Source organism: Rhinolophus sinicus, chromosome 2 (assembly GCF_057876585.1).
Source record: "Rhinolophus sinicus isolate RSI-liver-muscle chromosome 2, RSI-T2T, whole genome shotgun sequence".
Taxonomy (NCBI): Eukaryota; Metazoa; Chordata; class Mammalia; order Chiroptera; family Rhinolophidae; genus Rhinolophus; species Rhinolophus sinicus.
Window position 1 is genome coordinate 158,179,261 of NC_142502.1, and position 23,734 is coordinate 158,202,994.

At 54.2% G+C, this 23,734-nt stretch overlaps 1 protein-coding gene and 1 long non-coding RNA gene across 4 annotated transcripts in view; one reads left to right on the plus strand and one right to left on the minus strand.

Moving 5' to 3' along the window:
* Positions 1–23,734, minus strand: part of TTC7A (tetratricopeptide repeat domain 7A) — a 113,162-nt gene that overhangs the window by 41,163 nt on the left and 48,265 nt on the right. For all 3 annotated transcript variants that reach the window (XM_019748610.3, XM_088796179.1, XM_019748611.3), the window contains 7 exons: positions 19,194–19,331; positions 17,526–17,609; positions 13,532–13,636; positions 6,058–6,175; positions 4,836–4,893; positions 3,479–3,551; positions 245–405 (listed from right to left, as the gene is read on the minus strand). In XM_019748610.3, the coding sequence (XP_019604169.3) occupies positions 245–405; positions 3,479–3,551; positions 4,836–4,893; positions 6,058–6,175; positions 13,532–13,636; positions 17,526–17,609; positions 19,194–19,331 (737 nt within the window). The remainder of the gene's footprint in view (positions 1–244; positions 406–3,478; positions 3,552–4,835; positions 4,894–6,057; positions 6,176–13,531; positions 13,637–17,525; positions 17,610–19,193; positions 19,332–23,734) is intronic.
* LOC141571543 (uncharacterized) lies at positions 16,404–17,914 on the plus strand. The gene is made up of 3 exons (XR_012496348.2): positions 16,404–16,455; positions 16,903–17,030; positions 17,369–17,914. It is a non-coding gene; the product is annotated as an uncharacterized LOC141571543 (long non-coding RNA).

A 23,734-nucleotide genomic window follows, 5' to 3' on the forward strand; every position in this document is an offset into this window, starting at 1 on the left:
GAAGCCCCAGTGGCGCCCGCAGGTGCTGTAGAGAGCTCCCCACGCCCCACCTGGAACCTCTTGGCACAGAACACCAGAGCCATTCTCTGACCCGACAGGTCCTTGCCCTGCCTTGATTCTCTAGCCAGGGAGTATGCATGCAGTGGGTGCTTAATCAGTGTATGTTGGCTGGCCAGTGGTGCCTGGACACCTGTGTCTGTGGCGGGCCAGCCCCCCAGCCCCGCGGTGCCCACAGGGAACTCACTTGAAGTTCTCTGGGTACTCCGTGATGGCCATGTTGATGACGTCCAGTGCATGCTGGTAGTGTTTCTGGGCAGAGAAGAGGAGTGCCAGCAGGTGGAGGGCGTTGGCATCATCCTTGCACACTTTCAGGGCCTCCTGCAGTTGCTCCATGGCGCTGGAGATCTGCCGGAGAAAACCGCCAACTTAGTGACCTTCCCCAAAGCCCACACCTCCCGCCAGGACTCTGGTGCTAGGCACCGACGCAGGTGAGACCCTGGGCACTGGGGAGCAGGGCTGGGGCTCTGAGGAGAAAACGCCCCTAAGTCACATGGCAAGAGGGATCTGCTCCTCCAAGTCAGGCCCAGGGAGCCACGGCTGCCCTCACTCGGGAGGAGAGAGGAGCAGATGTACGGTGCAGCACGAAGGATCTAGGTAGATGCTGGGAAGCATTTCCGACACCAGAGAAGTGGGGGCTATGAGAAGAGGCCACCGGACCACTAGCCAGAGGCCTACAGGTGGCCAGGCCCTCTTCTTTGAACCTGTCCCTGCAGTGAGAAAGGGCCAACAGACAAAGGCCCCTCCTACTCAGAGGCTCACAGTGGCAAGAGCTTGGGCTCTGGGGTCAAATGGGGCACGGATCCCAGCTCTGCCATGTCCTAGCTGGAGCCTTAGGGCAAGAGACCCCATCTGCCTGAGCTACAGTTCTTATGCTGCAAAATGAGGGCAATAGTCATATCCATGACAGTGGCTGAGAGCATGAGACCATGTAGGACAAATGTGCTGAGTATTGTGCACATTTGAAAATGTGTTTCCCTCTTCAAGCCCCCAAAGCCAGGCCCCTACTGATCAGGTAAGATTCTTCCTTCTAGTCCTGAAGGATGTGTTTGTTCTCTCACGCTCTCAGGCCTGGCAGTTGCATCAGCTCCTGTGACTCTATCCACATCCTCCCAGGAGTCTTGTGAGTCTTTTTAGAAAGTCTTGCTCCTTTTCAAACCTCAGACACCAGCCCTCGCTTGCTCCCTGAGGGCCTCTGGTGCAAGCCAGCTGGGGCCTTGGGTCCCCGTGTGCGTGGCCTCTACTTGGTCTACACCCAGCCTCTGCATAGGCTGTGGGCAGTGCCAGGCCCAGAATCCTCCCATGGGGACCTACGTTTGTGGAAAGGTCAAGGAAAGGGAAGGAGGAAGCTAAGGTCCGTGTGGCTGCCAACTTGGCTTGTCCGTGCCTCCCCGAGGCTACTCCTGCCCTGGTGATTCTGCAGAATGGACCCTATTATCCTGGGTCGGGTATCCAAACCCACAGCTGTCATTGCTTGGGCAGCCATACATGCTCTGGGCAGGATGGGTCAGTGGGCCTGCGATCCAGGCAGGCCAGGGCCAGCTTCGAGTTCACTCAGGGCCCTTGACCCCTGATGCTACTAAGATCTGGGTTCCTCAAGGAAACTGGATGCCAGGCTCCACTGGCCTGGCTCAGCCATCTCTTCGGGACAACATATGCCATTCATCAGAGGTAGCTGAATAACTAAAGATATTGAAAAATGCATCACCAAAGGTTTATCATGAACGTGACTGGCAAGAAAAGCACTGGTTCTTTTACAGAGGGCTAAAAGTAAAGTGGTCTCAGGTGTCTTTCTATCCATGTTCCTGGGAGCAGCAAAGCAGACTGATGTTCCTGCAGAGAGCAGCATAGAGGTAGCAAGTGCCTCATTCAGGAACTGGATGTGGGGAGCCATGGGCACACTGGGGTGAGGGATGGGACAGTCAGCTGCAGTCTCGAGGTGGAGGAGGCACGGAGTGAGCTAGGGGGAGGGGTGAGTACAAGAAGGGAGAGAAGTAGTGCGAATGACAGCAGGGCTGAGACAGAAGGGCCCAGAGAGCGAGCCAGAGTGACTCAGAAATACAGTGACGATGAGGGATAAGTCAGGTCAGGACACACACGGGCACCGGGATGAGGGTTTGGGCTTCGGGTGGGAGGGAAGGGTACCAGCAATGAGAGTCAGGGTGTAGTGAGGGGAAAAGCCAGGCCGATGCAGGGTTGAGCGTTAGGTAAAGCAGACAGCAACCTGACAGTCTGCAGAAACAGCTCAGTGAACAAATGGGAGATGAGACCAGAAGCCAGAAGTTGACACAGACCAGTAAGACCAACCACCTGACTGGTGGACAAGGGTCCCTGTGCCCCGTCTCCAAACAGGACAGGGGAACAGGATACTCAGAGCCACTTGGGGTTTCTTAACTGGAGCAGGGTGGGCTCTGGGTCAGACGCCGGGGCTCAGTGCTGGCCGGGCCAGTGCCCAAAGACTAAGCTCAGGTCTGCAGGTGTAAAATGGGACTAAGGGCACCCCGGCCAGTGGGAGGGGGGGTACAGCAGCACCCACATTAGCCAGAACTGCTCATCACCTAACCACAAGCAGATGGGGGCTGTTGGCTTCTCTCCAACAATGTGGAACTCAGCCATGTCCCCGCCAGTGCAGGTGAGGAGGGCTGTGCTGCGGGAGTCAAGGCTGGTCTGCAGTTCCCAGGCAATCCAGAAGGCCAAGACCACCGAGAGGTCCTGCTTCAGAGGCCAGGTGTAAATACAGAACCCCAGGCTGAGGACCAACACACAATGTGAAGCAGAGACTCCGAAGGGCCTGGGGATGGGGGCCCTGGTTCTTTCCTGAAAGGGGACCCGCTGGGTGGGTGACTGTCTGGCCTCACTCCTGGGACAGACCAGTGTCCTCTTGGCACAATAGCTCAGCTGCTCAACTTGGGGAAGGAAGACGGGTCGGCCTAGAGAGCCGTGAGTGGGGGTGGTGGTCCCAGTGGGGCGAAGCTGGTCAGTGGATGGGAGGCCCCCATCAGGCCCCAGGGGCAAAGCCTGGCAGTGGTGTCCACAGGGTCAAAGAAAAGCTTTGGGGTGAAATAAACAGCTCCATGTGCCAACCACTATGCTCCCCCAGATCCTTGGGGAAAGCTCGGCGAAAGGTGAGGACACAATGCTTATTGGCGTCACTTGTCAACTTCTCGGGAGTCTGACATATTCTAGGAGAAGGGAGGGCAGAGAATAATCTGCCCACCATGTGCCCACCATGGGCCAGGGGCTTTACCGCATTATCTAACTTAATCCTTACTAAGTCCCTGTATGAAGATGTAGATAAGGAAATAGAGGCTCAGAGAGGTCAAGTCACTTGCAAAAGGTCACACAGCTAGTAAAAGCAGTGGTGCCAGGAGAAGATCAGCAGCCCCCAGAAGCCTGAGGGTTAGAAACTGTGAGGACCCACCTGTCGGACGAGGGCCAGCTGCAGGGAGACATAGAGGATGACCTGGGGGTCGCCAGGCGCCAGTTGCTGGGCTCTGTACGGGGAAAAGCAACACCAAGTCAGTCACCAATGGTTGAGCAACCATTGTGTGACATGGGCCTCCAGCATGCCACGTGTACTGGGTACTGCAGGGCAAAATGGCAGGGATTCTTCCTGGCCCCTCTTGGGAAGGTGCCCAGCTGGGAGATGACAGCTCAGGCAGAAAGCCAAAGGCAGCCGAAGGCAAGGGCAGTAGGCTGCTAGAGGGCTGGCTCTGGCTGAGGTGGGGGGGCTGTCTGGGAGGGGTAGGATTGGGGTGTGGGGGAAGCTCCTCTCTGGACAGCTGTGGGGCTGGCTGTGGCCCTGCTCTGGCCTTGTACAGAGCCTGGAGCCTGCCTTCTCCACTGTAGGGCAGAAGGGAACACCTCTCTGGGGGGGGGGGGGGGGGCTGGGAATGGCCTCTCTGGGCAAGAAGCCCAGAATGAAGTTGTGGAAGGGGAAGGAAGGAATGCGCCCCCACCCTGGGTGCTCAGATAGGGTTGGCCAGGATGGGACTCTTGGACCTCCCTGGGTTCGGGAACAACCTGCCCCAGAAGGGAGTTGGATGTGCTACATGTTCTGAGGAATCTGGCAGAAGGAGTCCAGGGTCGGCCCCTGCTTGGTGGCTCCCACATCAGTGCTTGGGGGTGGAGGGGTGGGGGGCCAGACACACAGGGCTCTGAGGGGGCAGCCCTGTGATGGGCCAGAGGAAGGAGTGGGGGAGGATGCTCAGGGGGCCCGAGGATCGTGGTGGGGAGAGGGGCTCAGCAAGGATGGCTCTGAGGAAGGGAGGGCCGCTGCTGGGGGAGGGTTTCCTCTGTTGCCCCCCCTCCTACCCCATCTCTCTGGATTGACGTTGGGCTGCCAGGAAGTCTCTGTGAGGACTGGAGGTGAGGGGAGCCTCCCAGCCCTCGAATTGGGGAGGGGCTGGAGGAGGAAAACACCATTTTTGAACTCCTGCTACAAGTTAAGGCACTGTGCAAGGTGCGTTTCTTGCTTTATCTCAGGTAATTATCACAACAATAATGGGTTAGTATTCCCATTTTAAAGCCCTGAGCTCAGGAGAGCTGGGGCTCAGCCTGCGTTAGGGGGGGAACAGTCCACCAGTGTTGAAAGGCTCAACCCGCCCACCCAAGCCCAAAGGCCTGTCCCTGCTTCCTGTGTGAGCTCTCGGAGCCTCGGTTTCCTGGTCAATGAAATGGGATCATAAACCTTTGCTCTGTCTACACCAGAGAGTCCACTGAGATAAAGTATATGCATGGGCCACCTCATGTCTCTGCAAGATTCAAGCCCTCCTCACCTCTCCAGTGTCTGCAGTGCTTTCCGGTGCAATTCATCCTGCTTGCATTTCAGAGTTGCTGCAGGAGACAGGATGGAGACAGCCATGAGGGGTGCTAAGGGGGTGCTAAAGGTGCCATTCCAGCCCTGTCCCACCCCAGGGCACACAGGCTCTACAGGGAGAGGCCCCATTGGGCCCTGTCTGGCAAATGCCTGCATTCAAGCCATTCCAGACTGATGCCACCCATCGCCTTGGTTACCAGGGGTGGGGGTCCACCCGGCCCCAGGCTCCTGGCATGGTTCTTGGCACACCAGGTCTTTCCATTCCATGGCCTTTGCCATCTGGGCCAACCTGACCCTCTCAAAGGCCCGACGCTCAAGAGCAAGGTCCCTCCTTGGGCTTCCTTACCCAAGAGGCTGCTGCTGCTTCGTTTTTAACCATTTTAACAAATTTTAAACATTTTAACAATTCAGTGGCATTAAGTACATTCACAATGTTGTTCAACTATCACCAATCTCCATTTGCAGCACTTTTTAATTATCCCAAACAGAAAGTAGTACCCACTGAACCTAACTCCCTCACCCCAGCTCCCCGCTCCCGTAACCTCTGTCATACTTTTGGGGGCCAATTCCTATCCTGCGTTTGGTCTGGGGGGGCACTCCCTTTCCCTTAAGCTGCAAGGATATAGAAGTAGTAGGTGACTGCCTGATCCATGGGGGACACATAGCTGAGCTGGCAGGGTTGGGGAGAGAACGCCAGGCTCTGGGTGGCAGGAGTGGAACCCATCTGCCAAGTACAAGTGTTTACTAAACACCTACTGTCTACAGAGCTTTATGTCATGTGTGGAAGGGGATTTAAGAGACCCCAGAAAAATCACAGTGGTGCTGAGGGTAAAGGTGAATCAGAATGAACCAGAATGTGGGTCAGGGCTGGTGGCTCATTACAGCTGCCAGCACCACAGGAGTCCCAGAGGCAGAGGTCAGCACGCACTCTGCCAGGACTGGGCTGGGCCTTGAACTGGGGGATGTATTGGTTTATGAAGAAGGCATGCCTGAGAGTGGTGAAGTCTGGGCAAGAGTGGAAATGGGACTGGGGGGTGGGGTGGGTGTGTACATGTGCACATCTATCCCAGAGGAGTTGATGGAGATGTGTTGGAAGGTGGGCACTGATGGAACAAGATGCCTGGGAATCCATTAGGAGGACCGATCAACCCCAACAGAGGCTCTGAGGCCCTGGCACTCACCGTCAGTGGCCTGCAGGCTGTAGGTGAGACCCAGCGCCAGGTAGCCCTTGGAGAGAAATTCCCCAGCTTCCTCGCCAAGGTTGATCACCATCGTGGCAAAGTGCTCCGCCTCCTCCAGCTGCAAAGAGGAGACACAAAAGTCAGTGGGAGAGCTGTGCTGGCCTTGGCACGCAGGCTGCTCAATCACCAGCATGGGTCACTCAGAACTACAACTCCTCATGTGTGGGCAGCATATCCAGACGCCAGGTGGCTTGTCTGAGGCCACACAGCCCGAGTGAAAGGATCAAAGCTGTTATCTCTACCAGTGACTCCCTGGACCTCTCCACCCACCCAGGGGCCTTGTGCTCAGGGTCATAGGGCACTGCTTCTCGCAAAGCTTCCCTTGCCTTGGGGACCCGCGCCTTCCAACACTTGCTCTGCTGAGAGCATGGACCCAGGACCACGCCAGTCTGACAGCTCCTTTCCTCATCTGGCATCTGCAGGTACCTGTGCCTGTCTGCACTGCTCAGCAGAGGGGAGCCAGGGACAGGGTAGAGGGGCAGGCAGGGCTCTGGGACTGGGCCTGGGGGAGACTGCCCACCCTGCAAAGCAAGCAGGCTGCCATTCCTGCTCTGCCTGTGAGCTCACTCCCTGACATAGGGAGTTCGAACTTTTCAGGGGAAAAAGGCCTGTGGCTGTTTTTGTCCTGGGAGCAGGAGGGACTGTTCCAGTTGGAAAGGGATCAATCGGCACAGGTCACATGTGCAAACATCATCCTACACAACATGTGACACACAGAGAGGGGGGCGTCTACAAGGCAGGCCTCTCAAGCACTCTGGGGCACCCATAGCAGTCAGGCCCCAGGGAAGCAGGGGACAGCTGGGGGTCTCAGCGGCGCTGACTCACAGCCCACGGGCCTCCAATAAATGCCCCCTCCTTCTTTCCCGGTTCAGGAATGTCATCTGCCCACATGCCTGGTGTGCCAGTGTACCCGAATTCGTGTCACTAAGAACAGGGATGGGTAACCGCCCCCAACAAGGGGAATGAACAAATCGTACCCGAAGCCCACTACACCCAGATGTCAAGGCCACCTGTGTGGGGTATCCTCCTCCAGTGGAAACCCACGAGGTCAGCCGACCAGGGAGCAGCATCAAACCTAAGGTGGCTTCTGGCACCCAAACCAGTGTGCCCTGGCCTGCTCCTGTCCCTGCCTAGGCCCGTCCACTCCCTCAGGAGACAGGCAGCTCTGTGCATTTTGTAGACTGACCACTGGCCATCGCTGGGGGCGCAAGGGGTGCCTGTAGGCTCTCCCTTCCTCGAGTGTGCGGTTGAGATGTTGAGACAGAGGCCATCAGCGTGGGGAGGCGAGTGGAGCTGAGCACCATTTGGGCGCGGCTGTGGTGAGCTGTGTGCAAGAAAAAGGCTGAGCGGGGTTAAAACTAAAACCACAATACAAGGGAGGCAGCGAGGGTGAGCTGACAGCCCAGAGAGAGATGGGTGAGGAGGGCTGAAACCCTCTGTGGCCCAACCACCATCCCTGACAACTGAGGAGCAGGGCAGCCCTCCATTCCCTTCCTGGTCGAGCTCAAGCTGCTAGCCTGGGCAGTAGGCCACCTCCAGGTTGGTGAGCTGGTCAGTTAAAGGATGAGCGATTTGGAGAGCAAGGAGTTGGGGTTCAGGGGAGGCAGCAGCTCCAGAAACCCCGCAGATGCCTGCTGACCAGCTCCGACTGGCTGGATGGGCCCGAGGCTGGAGAAACTGAGATCTGTCTCCCGGAGCACCTGGCCAGCAGGATTCAGGAGGCTGAGCCAGATTGAGAGAAAAGCACGAGAGGACAAGCCCCCCGCAGACACTGGTCCCAATCCTGGCTCAGCTCCTGATGGCGATGGGGTCTTGAGCAAGTCACTTAGTTTCTGTTCCCCAAAGGTCCTCATCTGTAAAATGGGGAGTTGCACCCCCCACTCCAACTGTTCTTCCCTACAAACCCCCACTGAGGCTTCTGTAGCACCAGACTCTACATTGGGCCCAGCTGGAAATGCCCATTGATGCGGGGGCAGGCTGCCTGGTAAGTTCCCATGGAATCCTGCAAACTGACACAGAGGAACAAGCTGGCTCTTAATTAAGACTCCACTGTGTGGGGCTGGCATGGGGCTCTGGGAGCTCTAAGAGGGGCAATCGTGTGGCTGGTGTTGTCCAAGGAGGTCTCATGGCGGAGAGGGGACAGGGAGCACCACGGGAAGGGTAAGCAAGCACACAGCACCTTTCCTCCTTCCTGATATCCCCACTGCTGACACGGCTCATCTCACACATGGTCTTCAGGCATCATTATGCCTCATTCAAAAGGAGCAGGCTTTTTAAATAAACCACCAAGTACAAATTACAAAAAGAATCCAGAAACCTACTGCATTCCATGTGTAAACACTCTTCCCGTGACCATGTCCTTCTACTCGGCAAACACCAGCTTCTACCTCCTGCAACCCACGTAGACAGGGTGCTGAGAATGAGGCTCAGCAATCAGTGGCAAACGGAAAAGTTACCCTCCAGTTCACACACATCATATTCTGGATTAATAGAGCTCACCATCCTTTTGCTTTAAAAAGCGAAAACATACATCCTTAGCTTGTCCAACGTGTGGTCCACTCTGACCCCCAGGTCAGTAGCATTCCTTGTCTGGTACTTGCCAGCCTTATCTACGTGGTTTAACACGGTCTAACAATCTCTAAGCATGGTGTCAGCATTTGTCTCAGGTCAAACTCGCAAAGCTTCAATGTACCATTTTCCTATGTGGCCAACACTATTTTGATTTCTATTACCAGAAACGAAGCAGCTTTTTTTTTTACATGTGGTGTCAATGCAGGGATCATGAAGCAAAAGAAGTAATCATAAAGTCTCTTAAGTAGGACAATATGTAATATGATAACCAACCTCAAAATATGTATGTATGAGTACATATTTTAAATATGAAATATGTATTTTAAAACCAACCTATATATAAATATAAAAAATGCACAATTCCTCTTCATCTAAGACAAGAGCGGGATTCCTAAAGCCCTGGAGAATCTGGCGTGGCCACCTCTGTCCTGAAGTACCAGCGTCCTACCCAAGTTCAGAGTGAGCTCACCCACGAATAGCTCTCTACAGAGAACAGGGCAGCCCGGTAGCTGAGGACACGAGCTCTGAGGCCAGACTTGCTGGGCTCAAATCCAGGTTCAGCTACTTACTGTGTGACCTTTGGCATGTCATTTCCCTTTGCTGTGCCTCGGTTCCCTCTTCTGTGAAATGGGGATAACAAGCATCTCGCCTCAAAGGGCTGCTGGGAGGACTGAATGAGATCCAGCCATGTTGACCGCACCGAGCAGTGCTTGAATAAATGTAAACTATTATTGTTATTACTATTCGATGTAATTTTACATCTGTAATTAGTTGAGTCTTCCAGGATTTTTTGAAGTCTCAGCCTGATAGATGTGGCAAGTGCCATCTGAGTAGATGGTGATCTCAGTGACAAACTAGGAAGTGGCATCAAAGGCTCCCGTGGAATGCAGAGAGGGGACACGACTGCCTGCCTTTTGTCTCTGTCCTGATCCTTGGTCACAGAGAAGGAGCGACTCTACGCAAGGACAAGCTGGGTCACCACAGCTTGGGGCAGTACATGTGCTGGGTTGGTCCAATTCTGACCCCAACCCATGGTCCAGGACACACATACATATAACCACTAACCGGTCACAACACTTACCCCCCCTGTGGGTAATACACTCAGATATCTTCTATCCTATTCTCTAATAGTCTATTGCAATTTTTCTTAAAGAGTTCTATTTCATAACCTACTAATGGGTGTCAATCTGCCATGTAAAAAACAAATGGTTAATGGAACTGCCCAGCTACAACCACCCTAGCTATCTTTCTCCCCAGCTAGGACCTCATGGGTCTTTTGCAATCTCCCAACACTTCCTCCTGTGGCATCAAAAGTTCACAGCTGATGACCGTGTCGTTGTGGTCACTGCTTCTGCAAGATTCGCTCAGGTTACAGCACTGGGCCCTCCTTGCTCACCAAAATACTTCTAGGGTAAGGGGTCAATATCTCTTTTATTACAGCAGCCCTGTCACATTGCCACAAAACCCAGGTGGAGAGCCTCGCCCTCTCCCTCCTTTGCGAGTCTAGAGCAAGTTAGTCCTTACCTGGCCTTTCTTGGCACCGAGGCCACCTGATGGAATGGGTGTTTCACAGCTGAAGATTCTGTGGCATAGCGAGCTTAGGAGACCCACCCAAGGTCACCCGGTTATTAAGTGGCAGAACTGAGTTTCTAACCCAGTTTCCTGACTCTACATCTGACTGTTTCTGAGCTGCCTAATTCATGGCTGCCCCCGACGGATCTTCATTTTTCTCCTCTCTGACCCTTTGGGGAGAGGGTGCACTGAAGGATATCATGCTTTTGCTTTTGCTTCCTGTAAGTAAGGAAAATGTTCCTGTGACTTTACAAGTTCCTGCATCTGTCTAGTTGTCCTACTGTGGTCCCCATGCAGATGGGTTTTGGCTACACACTCTGCTCGCACGCAGGCTGCCTTCCACCTCAAGGGCCGCCTTCTTCATCCTGCAGTGTGCCAAAGAGGCTGGCCCCCTGGCACCTTCGCCCTTCTCCTCCCTTCCTGGGAACCAGAGAAAGGTCACTTCTGAGCCTACAGAGTTTATTTAAAGAGCACCTCCAGTTTCTCCTTAGGCCCTTCCCTCAGGGCCTAGGATCTGTTGTTATCTGCTCTAGAAAATGCACTTTTTTCTTCCCGGGAAACACTCTTCCTAATTCTGACAAGCTAGTGCAGGAGAGCTGGCATTCTTTCTTTCCTGCCTCATAAACACTTAATCCATCTTCCTAGCTCTGCTCGCCCCTGAATCTGAAAAATGAAGGCAAAACCACAAAAGTGCATCCGTGTTGAGAGCCTGATATTTTGAAGGGGCTGTCACAGGGATCGCTGCCATTTAGCAGATACCTGCAGTGTGCTAAGCAGGGATACCACTCAGCTCTGGTATTCACAGTTTCCACGTTACAGATGAGGCACAGAGAGGGTAAACAACTCCCCTAAAGTCACACAGCACTAAGTGGGTAGGCAAGGATTTGAACCCTATCTTATGCCTCCAGAGCCTGCACTCTTTCTACCATCCCATACCATTTCCCCAGGGGAAGAGGCTTAGAGACAGCATCAGAGACCTTTCCAAGGACAAGCATGGCCTGCTTTTCTGTTTCACAATCTCCTCTCCTTCTCCTTCTGTGCATGACACACAGCACATATGCACACTGGAGATCAATCCTCCCGGAGAAGATTCCACTTTTTAAATTAAATGAATTTTAAATGACTGTGTTGGGAGGGATATTAAAAAATATTTACATCTCCTTTTTCTCCTGCCCTAAATAACTGACTGGGGACCCTGGTAGGATGCTGGCCACGCCAAAGCAGAGGCTGCCACACACCGCTGTCACCTACGGGAGCCTCAGACCGAGCCTTCTACCTGATCATGTAGCTGCTTCAGGTGCTCCCATCCCACTGCAAACCCCACGTCAACCAGCACGTGACCATGCAGGAAGTCCCTCTGCCCAGTCGCCTCCCTACTCACCCTCACCCAAGAACAACCTTGCTCTTAGACCCAGACCCAGCCCGGGGCGTCCCACGCTGGCTCTGGGCATAAGGACAGGACATGGGGACAGCAGGTGTTCCACCTCTGGGCACATGACCACCCAGTCTGGTTTCATCCAGCACAACTCGTTTTTCAAATGTCCGACTTTCAGCCTCCCTTCCTGAAACCTGGGCCAAATCGTCCAACCCTTCCCCCCCCCCCCCCCCCCCCCGGATTTCTGTCCCCTGCTAATAGGGCCTGGCTGGGCAACACCTGGGCCTACTGAGGGCTGATGTGAGCCAGAATAGCTAGTAAGGTAGGAGACAGAGGTGGCATCAGACACCTCTCGGGATCCATGCCCTGTCCCAAGCTTTAGCATCCCTCAGATGCTAGACAGACCGCAGTCAGACCCATTCTTTCTGCTCACAGCCTTGATAACAGAGTGCCGGGCCGCCCTTCTCCGAGCCTTCTTAGATGCGGGCTGCCGTTGGCTCCCCACAGCCTGCTCTCAGCCCAGGGGCGACCCAGGGAGCCAGGGAGAACCACTGAACCAGATGCAGACCTCCCACACCTGTCCCTCCTGGCCAGCTGGGGTGGGTGTCATTCTATAACGTATTAGCGAACACCTGCTATGTGCAGGGTTGTATGAGGAAGAGGGGCTCAAGGTCCAAGAAGTACCCATCTAATTGGGAAAAAGACAAGTATCACATAAGGCAGAATTTGGTGCCAAGTGATTGTGTGCATGGGCAAGTAGGATGCATCCAGGAAACACCAGGCATTAACTTGGGACTGGGGTTTCCAGAAGGAAGCGAGACAGTTCCTGCCCTGGAGAAACACCAATGATTACAATGTGATGTGCTAAGTGTCCAAGGCAGGTATAAGGGGGGGCTTTAGGGAGCTGTGGCAGGTGAGGTTTCTGGTCAGGGAAGGCCACCAGGAGCCCCCCAACCCCGTCCCTCCAGCAGGACCCACTCTAGCCTGTACCCAATTTAAACCTAGGCTCAAGCCAGCCCCAAACCCAAACATGCTCTCAGTTGAGGTTAAACAGTTCACCTTCCTCCCCAATTCTGATGACAAGTCTGCGTGTTTAAGTTTCTTTTTGGGCTTTTCTATTTATGTTGTCATTGATTACTTTGCTCCTAACTCATCTGATTTCAATTTGGACTGATTTGATCCTAATTTTATTACCATGTAATCTGAATGCACATAATTACTATAATTATGCTGCTGAGAGAAACAGCTCCTCCATGGCGGGAAGACCTAAATTTAGGGCTTCCTGGCAAGGGCAGCTGTTGGCTGGGTGGACCCACAGACACCTCAGAGCTGGCAGCCTTTGGGAGCACAGATGCCCTCCCCCACCCCACCTCAGTGCGACAGGTATTTTGGGTTTCATTCCAGTGAAGGGCTGAAGCCCCTCTCAGGAGCCCTGGGGTCAACGAGACCTCCCTCTCTGCACCCTCCAGCTCATACCACCGCCCCGTTTGTTGCAGTGCTCAGCCTGGGGGGGTGTCTCCTCTCTGCTGGCACCCACATACCACCCACATCCCAAGGGTGCTCTACCTCTAGGGTGAGAGATGCTAATAGTCTCCCTGAAAAGACTTGGGGAGCAAGGGGTTTCCCTGCTAATCACAGGGCTTGGGAAAGCAAGCTGTGACAGAAGGGCCTACCACTGGCCAGCCTGGATCCTCTTCACACCTCCAGTCCAAGGCTGCCTCCTCCTCTAGGAAGCCTCCCTGACTCACCCAGCCTTCTCCATACTTTGTCGTGTATACTACCCTCGCACACACAGCAAGATGGGCACGCCCCCTCTCATACCCACCTGCTGCCATCCTCCCACAGGAAGCTGCCAGGACCTGGGCCTTGTGCAGCCTGCCCCTGCAGCTCACTTACCCAGTGCAGGGATCCGATGCAGACCTTGGCGGCCATCAGGGGCACAGTGGGGTCCGAGGGCCGCAGCTTTACACACTCCCGCAGCAGCGACACAGCATAGGCTGACTGCAGAAGAATGAGCAGGCAATCCCGTTACTTGCAGCCCTAGGTCACAACAGCCTGGGTGCCTTATGCATACAGTGGGGAAGTTCCCAAATTGCCAGTCCTTGCTAGGCACTCCTTTCCTCTCTAGAGCAAGGTTCCTCCCGTGCCTCAGGTTTCTCCTCTGGAGAATGGAGGCGGTGACCCTTGCCCAGAAGCGATGTGATACCAGCTAAGGGGACAACAGACGAAAGCTCTTCAAAAGGAATTCAAATGTGAACCACAGAAATTTTAGAGGTAGAAAGGGGCTCTCTCAAACTTCTGAGTTTAACACCCTCGGGTTATCAGGGGATGACAAGAGGCCAAACCCACATGGCGACGTGGCTGGTGGTGCCGAGTGGGATGGAAGCGTAAAGGCTGGCAGAGAAGGAGAGAAGGCAAGGTCACAGAGAAGCTCCAGACAGGAATCTAGGGATCCCCTAAGGCTCCAGGGCCTCAGCCATGGAGACAGGGCCAGACTGGACCTGCTGAAGATGGTCCAGTAGTGAACGGAGGCCAGGAGGGGAGAGCATCCAGAGCTGGGTAGAGTTATGACTAATCCCAGTAATGAGAAGAACACGACTAACACTTATCTATAATGGTTCTTACTATGTACCAGGCATTGCTGCAAGTCAGAGGGACACATCTGGTCCTCTACCTACTTTTGGAAATAAAGTTTTATTGGAACGCAGCCACGCCCATTCATATACGTATATGTATTATCTATGGCTGCTTTCATGACGAGAAGGCAGAACTGAGTCGTTCCGACAGACTGTTTGGCCTGAACAGTCTAAAATATCTATTATCTGATCCTTTGCAGGAAAAGTCTGCTGACCACCGTTCTAAGTGCTTCATAAATATTAAGTCATTTAATTTTCACAAGTTTCCTTTGTCATAGGTGCTGTTTCTATTCACAGACGAGGAAACGGAAATACAGAGAAGTTAAGTAACTTGTTCAAAGCCACACTGGTAAGTGGATGAGTTGGGGTTTGAACGGTGGCTCTATGAGTAAGCTCGTAACCACCGCCCTATCTCGCCTTTGTAGTGACTGCCTTGGCCAGAGAGGAGGCTTCTGTTCCCCCACTTCCCACCCCACACACGTACTCACTCAGGGCTGGAACCTTTTGAGTGAGCCCAATGCTTTTCCATGAAGCTCAGCAGTGACCCCCCCACCCCCCACCCAATGTGTACGCTCCCCTTCCTGTGTGAGCCCCAGGGAGGCAGGGACATGTGTCTGTAACTATGATGATTCCCACGTACTGGACCTTCCTGTGGGCTGAGCTCCCCACCACTAACTGGCTCTCACCCTCCTGGCCACTCTAGAGGTACTGCTGAGGAAATGGGGGCTCTGGGAGGCTCGCCTGCCACAACATGGTGTGAGGGACTGGCGATGCAGACGTGGGACCCCACTTGTCTGTGTGTACCCTGGACCCCCGGCCTCTCTCAAGCTACCCGTCCTTTTCCCATCATTTGAGGAAGAGCTTTTCCCAGCCTGGATGTGACAGATTTCCCTGGGCTCTGGGCTCAGGCTCATTAAGCCAAGTCCAGGTATCTCAGCAGACAGCCTGCTCTGTGCCCAGCACTGGGCCAGGGGTAGTGCGGTCCCTGCGGGAGTGGGAAGACGCCGTGGCTCTTGGCGATCAGGAGCCCAGAGAAAGGCTGCAGAGAGAAGACATGCCACCATCTCCCACGGCTCTCTTAGGAAACAAGAGGTTACGAGACCAAGCATACGAGGGTGTTAGCAAATGACAGGCTGCAGCAGGTAGGGCAATGGCACGGGGTGCCCCACGTGGGCTGAAGCAAAGGGTGCTGCGTGAGGGGCTAGAAGGACCTGTCAGGCCATGCGCCTCCCCCTAGACCCTCTCCTGTGAATGCCACTCGCGTCGCCTCCACCACCGCACGTCTGGCTACACACCCCAGCAAGCCTCAGGCCTTTCCTGGGCCCCTTCCCTGGCTGCTGACCTGTGCATCCTGGAAATACAGGGTTCTCTAACTCTGACCCTCCACATTCCACCCCCACCCAGACCACAAAACACTGCTATTTAAGGAGCCATCTGAGGACTCCACAGTCAGAGCAGCCAGCTTTTTTTCTGTCATGCTGGTTACCTAGCAACGCAACCAATGTGACTACTGAGGAGACCAAGAGAAGGAGCGACCTAAATCATGACATGGACGCATCCTTTCTTCCTGCAGCTTAAAGTGCCATATATATTTCTGTCTGCCTGGCCTCACCTTCCGGAAGACCTTCTAGGCACAACTGCAGGGCTACAACCTTGATTTTTATGTTAGGATCTTGGCGAAGGTGAGGTCTGGCCAACCAGGCCGAATGATCTGGTTGAGTGTGGTGCAAAGTGTGCTTTGAGAACAATCTCCTGCTGCACCCCCATTCTCGTGTACGCCTTGCTGGTCTGCGAAGGAGCAGGGCCGGGACAGCCGCTCCCAGGATCCCGGGATGTGCCAGGCTGAGTGTGGACCTCTCTGAGCCTGGCTCTTCTCAGTAAGGAGATAGAAGACCTCATAACTGCCAGGCTAAGATGACATCTTCTTCTGAGACAGGGGGCCACCCAGGAGCACCCCAGACATTAAACTAACTCCCGTGTGTGATGCATTCTTTGAGGAGGGGTCCCCAGTTTTCCTTAGCATCTCCAAGGGGTCTGGGACCCACAGAAGGGTGAGAACCACTATGGCCCTGGGACCTCTCCTCCTGGTCTATGTCACTATTACAAGACTAGGGGCATTTTCTGTTTCCGACAGGCAGGAAGCAGCTGTCACACGCCACTGTGAGCTGTCTGCCCAGGCTCCAGGTAAGTAAGCTCCAGCCGCCCCTCCTTCCCCTAGGCCTCGCCCTATCTCTGTTCTGAACGCTCCCTCAGCCCTGACAAGATCCCGCTGAGCACAGAGCCAGGGCACATCATGTTGTGACTTCCGGGCGCTCTGGGAGGTGGTCAGCATGAGGGGGGAAGGGAAGAGGTTTAGGAAGACAAATACCCAGTGGGGGCGGGGGCCGAGAAGGCTCCCCACTTGATTCTCGGCTGTACTTCCCACCTGTCAAGCTACAGCACCTGCTCTTCTCTCCTCTCCCTGCCAGGACCCGGCCTGTGCACCCTCCGTTTGTGGAGGAGGCACTGGCAAGCCTGGGAGGGCCCTCCTCGGGGATGGCTGTGGGGCTAGAAATGGCAGGTGGCACAGATGGGTGGGGGGAGGGGCGAGGAATTCCCTCAGCCCCGCAAACGGGCCCTGGGTGTTTACAGCTCTTGGAATGACCTGCAAGCTCACACCACCTTATTTCCTGACTTCGAAGCATCTTCAGCTCCAACAGCCCCAGCACCCAGCCCCGGAAAGCTTTCCTTTCATGTCACTGCTTAAAATAGAGGCTTATGTAAGTGTGATTCTCATCCGAGGAAAAATGAGGGCTTGGTGGGTGGAGAGCAGATGCAGCCCTGAGACCCGAGATATGGTCAGCTCCTGATTCATGGGCAAGTCCTTTCCTGACTGCACGTTTGGGGGGCAGAAAGAGAGCCACAGCCCAGATGGGACCATGTTCTCCTCACAGGAAACCATGCCCCACATCTGTCTCATTCAGCTGTAGCCATCAGTTCACCCACAGAAATGATACAATGCCCCATGCATACACATATCTTCAGCGTAAAACACCCACAGACTCACTTGCACACCTGGCACATTCGTAACTCACACGTGGACACTGGATTCCCGCAGTGTGGCCCTCCCGTGCCCTCACTCTCCTGGAGATGAAAATCAGCTGCCAGACAACATTTCTGAATCACCGCCCACCTTCCCCCACCTCTGGGAGGGATCCGAGGAGAGCAGAGCCCCCGGAGGGTGAGTGTGCAACCCCAGCACAGCAGCGCCTTACCTTCCCACAAGCCACCATGGAGAGGGCCACTTGGTACCAAAGGTGGAATTCTCCAAAGGCAAACTTCATGGCTCGCTCCAGGCACTGTGGAGAGGGCGACAGTCAGTACTTCCCCGCCAGGGTCCTCTCAACCCCAGGCCACCCGTACCCTTCCACTGCTCAAGTCACTGCTCATAGGAGGGTGCAGGAGGCTCATACTTGGTTCCTGTCAGAAAATTCCAGGGCTAACCTATCTCTGCCTCAGGCAAGCTATGTGACCCTGCGCATGTATCTCACCCTCTCTAGCCCTGGATTCCCACCTCCATAACACGTGAATGACCTCATAGAGTGATGGCGAAAAGCAACTGAAATTAAATTTGGAAAGTGCTTTCAAAATGTAGAGATCCAATAAAAATAACAGCTGGCATTTATTAATATTGTGCATGGTGCTACTCTCAGTTTTTTACACATATCAACGCATTTACTCCTCCCAACAACCCTGTGAGGTGGGGTCTCTAATTACCCCTATTTCACAGATGAGAAAGCCAAGGCTTGAATGACTTGCCTAAGTCACGAGGCCAGTAAATGGCAGAGCAGGCTGACTGCAGAGCCCATGGATAGAACGCTGCCCAATGTAAAGGCTCCTCTACACCCTGCTGTTCTCTAGGCCCACCGGAAAAAATCTACTGCTCTTCTGGCCTACCCAGTCCTGGGCAACCCCAAATCAGGGGCTGCCTAATGAGATCCCCCCACAGACACTTCCAGGTGTTAGAGGCAGACACCGCCAGCATATGAGGACAGGATTCATTGTGTGGTCATGGTTGGAGGGGTGAGAACAGAGGTGAGGGGTACAGGACCAGACAGCACGCACTTGAGCTCCATGGCCTGGGTTCACATGCTGGCTCAACATGCACTCCCTGCGCCACCTTGGGGTTAAAATCCACCTCTCTGGGCATCGTTTTCCTCCTGGTAAACCCGAGAGAACACCACGTATCCTTCCCACGAGGGGATCATCTCAGAAAGCACCTCGCATAGTGCCCGTGCGAACAGGGGCTCAGCACATGTCACCCTCCCTCCTTTCAGGAGTTCCCCCTAAACACACGAGAGGAGAATCTCCTGCCAAGAAGCCCAGTTCTGTCACAAGCAGACAAAGGCCCCCGAACCTCCTGGATCTCAGCCTCGATTTGAAAATGTGTGTGTGCCATGTGCACTGTAGGCAGGGCAAAGGAGAGGGGCAGCGTGGGGGCCTGGTGCCCCACCCCGACCCTGGAGGGGCACAGTCCATGGAGCACTGCCTCAGCAGGGTCTTCCCAACAGAATGGGGGCGTCTGTCTACCCATCTCAGAACCCTGCCAGGAGAGGCAGTCACAAAACAAACACCAGTGTCATCCATCTCTGGGGGAAACTGAGGGGTAGAAAATGTTCTTCTTTTGCTCCTCTATACAACGCGTGGCTTCTTTCAAAAGAAAAACACACAAAAACATTAGCAAAACAAAACAAAACAAAACAAAACACGCCGCCAGTGAAGGGCAGCTTTCTCGGCACTGGAAATGGTACAGTTCCAAGCCTGGCCTCCCAGAACTGAGCTGTCCTCCCTGGTGGGGGCAGGGAAGGGACCAAGGAGGAGGCGGCCCCATCTGATTTCCTCTGTGTGCCACCTGAGTCCTGGGTGGGGTGGACCAGCCGTACCTCAGACAGCATGACATACTGCCCCCTCCTGCCCAGCGTAATGCTCAGGAGGTCGTAGATGGCCGCCGCATTCTGCAGGCTCGCTGCGCGGTCTTCCTTCTGCTCTGGCGCCCGGCTCAGCACCACATCTCGAGTAGCCTGTGGGGGGACGTGTTTTGGGAAAGAGTGAGGGCAGAAAATAAGCAGGTGCCTGGTCTCCACAGGGCCCCTGCTCATAGACCCAGTGACTGTCACCCTTTCACTGCTGACCCAGGCCAGGCAGGTGGCCACACTCAGGAACAGCCAGAGCCTTTCCTACCCCCACAAAGACCCTCTCCAAAGAGAGAAAACGCTCCTCGCTCAGCCCAGGTTGGGGTGAGGGAGCAGTTCTGAGGGCTCCAGGCTCCAGCTAGTCAATGTTTTATTCTGAAAAATCTCGAACCTACAGGAATGTTGCAAGAACAGTACCACAACGGTAAACCCAATTATTAATGCTTACCACATATGTTTCTCTCTCTCTTTCTCTTTCTCTCTCTCAATAATAATACTAATGATAATAATGACAACGATGGTGTCAATTAAGGCAACATGACCTTTTATCCCTAAACAGAAGAAGACATTCTTTCTATAACCACAACAGGAACGCCAAATTCAGGGAACGTAACACTGATGTTACTATCATCTAATCCCAACTCATATCCAGGTTTTGCCGCCCATCCCATTGATGGCCTTTCTAGTTTTCACTTTTTCTCATTCCAGGATCCAGGATCATGCCTTGCACTCAGGTGCCATATCTCTTTAGTGTCCTTTCATCGGGAAGAGTCCCTCAGCTTTTCTGTCTTTCAGGATTCAGGACACGGACATTTTTGAGGAGTTAGACCAGTTCTTTTGTGGAAGAGCTCCTTGTGTGTTCATAATTGTCCACTCACGGAAAGAGCTTCAGAGAATATGTAGAATTGTCTAGATCAGGTTGGTGGCTCTGCTGTGTAAGTCACGGAAGGGAGCTCAGGCCGTGGGCCTCTTCTCTTACTCTGCGGGTCCCTTAAGACACTCTGATAGATGCCCCTGTATCTCCTCCCCATCATCCCATGTCTATCCTTGACTCCCTCCAACCATGGAACTCTCCTCTCTGTTCCTCTCCAATAAACCTCCCTCACACTCGAGGCCTCTGTGATAGGCATCCACCACTCAGGAGTTTCGTAGCTCAGAGCTGCCAGGTGGCTGCTCAGGGAGGGGAGGGTCCAGGGAAAATGTGCTTTAGGATTGGGTGATTCTATGCAATCTGAAGGAGGAGCTCTGTCTCACCAAGCCTGAAATCTCACCATCAGGCATTCTGGACACTTTTGTTCTGTGACCTGGGGCATGCACTGCTCCCCCGTCCCCCACTTCCCCAAACCCAAGGACAACCACACCCTGGAGACTGCATTTGGGATGAGGAATAACTGAATACACGTTACGGGAGTCTCTGACTTGAGCAGCAACAGGGCAGGGACCAGGCTGGGGATAACCATTTCCCCCTCACACACATACACAGACACACGCTGAGGGCTGAGCTGACGCAAAGCTGGGTTCTGCACAGAGGTTCCTGCTGGCTGCTCCCAGCATCCTCCCCTCTTCCACCTCTTCTCCCCTCTGCCCAAGGAGTCTCTCCCAGCAGACCCTTCCCTCTGTAGAAGGGTCAGAACTCCCTCCATGTGTTAGGACTCACTCTCCTCTAGTTCCCCACACAGGACCTCAGAACCAAGGACTCAGCCTTCCGGAAGAATGAGAGGAACTGCCGGCCCTGAAACCCCAGATCCCACTGGTGACATGCAGACAATCCTTCTCCATCCACAGATGGTCCTCACATCCTCCCTTTGGCCAGGACGACTACCCCCTCCTCCAGGTCAGGTGTTGAGGTTCCCAAGTGGATGCAGAAGCAGAAGCCCAACGGTCTTCGGTCTGTGGGCTCTCGTTTTCCTGCTGTGCAGGCCTGAAGAACATTCCCAGAGAAGCTTCTGGAAGCCCAAATGCCTTTAAGACCCAAGGAAGGGACTCACCCATGGGGCATTTCAGCCAGTAAGGCAGGCCAGTGGCCAGGGGTCCACAAAAGGTGAGGGCTGCCCACCGCCACCATGGACGTGGACCGGCCCCAGGAGAGGGTGCCAGGAAGCCAGGACATCCCCAGAAAGACTGAGCCCTGGTGCCAACCTGGTAAACAAGAGCCAGTCAGGACCTCAAAAGGGTTAAGGGAGAAGCGTGGCGAGGGAAAGTGCCAGAGAAATCCCCCTCCTTCCTGGTGAAATCCACCCACACAAGCACCAACAGGAAGGGAGAAGAAATTTTAAGGAGATGCTTGGCAGGAGCTATTTCACTGAGCTGAAATCCCAAAACTTGCTCTGTGCCTGGCCATGTTCGTCCCTAATCCCTCACCTCCGGCAATTCCCCAGTGCTGGCCACCCAGCATGAGGCCCAGAGAGACGGCCTCCACCAGGCAGCAATGGCGGGGAGGGGGTGTTAGGCAATGGGAGGATGGGAGATAGTCTCTGCCCTCAGCAGCAGTATACAGGCACGTACCACGTGGAATCTGAGCTAGAATTCCAGTGGGAGAGAGGGGTACTGATGGAGAGGGGCAGGGCAGGCAGCCTGCAGGCTGGCTTTTCTGTGGGGCAGAGGGAGAAGCCTGGCTAGGTCCACCTAGGATCTGGGGACCTGCCCATGCAGACCAGTCTCATTCAGGGGCTGGTGAGCAGAGAGCTGTCACTAAAGGCCTCAGCTGATTGGCCTGTCCTTGAAGAGTAGCCACTGCCAGACCCCCACGCCCCCAGGATAAAGTCTAGCCTCCTTTCTGTGGCTGCCATCCCAGGCCCTTCACCATGAGCACCACCCTCGCTCCCACTGCCAGCTTCTCCTTCCCTTCAGCTCCCAAGTCCTCCCCAGGCCACATGGAACTCCCGGAAGCTCCCTGTCCTCACCAAGGCCTGTCTTTGTTCCCTCTGTCAACTTGGGCACCTGTGGCCCCTCACAATTCAACTCGGGTGTGTGCCCCTTCAGTGTCATCTCTGACCTATCTTGCCAGACGAGGCTGGGACTCTGCATCCTCCCCCAACACAGGGCACACACCACAGCCCCCACACACCCAGCTGGTTCACCAGTTCTTAGGGCAGGGACGTGTCTCTAGAGACCTAGTGCAGATTCACACACAGCACTTTCCTCAGCCCACGTGTATAGAATGAGTGACGTTTGAGAAAGATTTGTGGGCCTGGTGTCGGCACTTCCTCCTGTCCGCCCTAGACCTTGACCTTTAAGAGAACAGTGTCTCCTAAGGTGGGCTTGGTGGGGGAGGGAGAAGTGGATTTCTAGCACTGAGCATGAATTAGGTTAGAAGAATGGGAACAGAAGAGGAGGTTGCAGCAGCATCACTTGGCTGGGGGACTGGGGCTTCCAACAGGCAGGCAGCAGGAAAGGTGTCTTCTCAGGGGTCCTCAGGACTTGAAGTCTGTGCCAAGAGGCAAGTGTGGTTCCCCAAAGGAAAGCCAAAAGCAGAAGTTGGCCCAGCGGTTGCTATGGCTTTGGGGCAGGGGCTGTGGTGAAATGCTCCAGTGCTTGCCAGGCTGTGCCTGTGTAGGTAACCACGGCAACAGGGCGGGGTGGCTGAAATAGGGCAGGAAGAAGGAAGCAGTGGTAGGGAGCAACGGGGTAAGAATTCATACGCAGCTCAGGGGCCAGAGCAAGCCTCAGAGAACAGGACTTCAGACACTCTGGGGACGTCAGGTCCCTGGCCTGGGGCACTCCAGCTGTCCTGCTCCCTCCTCCCCTGGGCTCACCATCCTCAAGCCACATAAGTAGCCGGCCTTGAACTAGTCTCTGCCACACTCTTTTCCTTCCACCATTTAAATGGCCTCACTTGGCAAATCCTCCAGATCAAATATAGTACCAGATGTGAACGTGCCCGTGACCCTTACAGCAACATACAGACATTAAATATCCTTCTCACCATCATGGTCCTCACTAGTCTTAGAATAATGGCAGAATATTCTCCCCTGGTTTCTCCATGTGTAATCCCCACACCCACTTCCAGGTCTCCAACCTCTGGGGATGCCCTACTCTTGTTGAATTCATGTGCAGTAGTACCTCGGTTTTCGAACGTCTTCATTGACAAACATTCCGATTTACGAACACTGTAAATTTTATGGATCTATGGTATCATTGGATAGTAAAACTCATGCTAAATTTGCAGTTTTAGGGGTTGATTTTAAAGGTCTGGAATGGATTAATCCATTTTGCATTAATTTCTATGGGGAAATTGTGCCTTAGTTCTCAAACATTTTAGACCTCCAACCATCTTCTGAAATAGATTATGTTTGAAAACCGAGGTACTACTGTATTTAATCTCAGGCAGGGCTCACGGGCTGTCTCTGCTCCTAGTCTTGGGCCTTCTGCTATCCTCCAAGGGACAGCCTCTCCCAGACTAAACGCCATTCACCCCAGGCCTTCTACCAGTCAAAGAGGCAAAGCCAAATAAACGTGCTCCTCCCTATTCCCTGTCCTCCAATAGCTCATTGCGGCCAGCATGACCCACA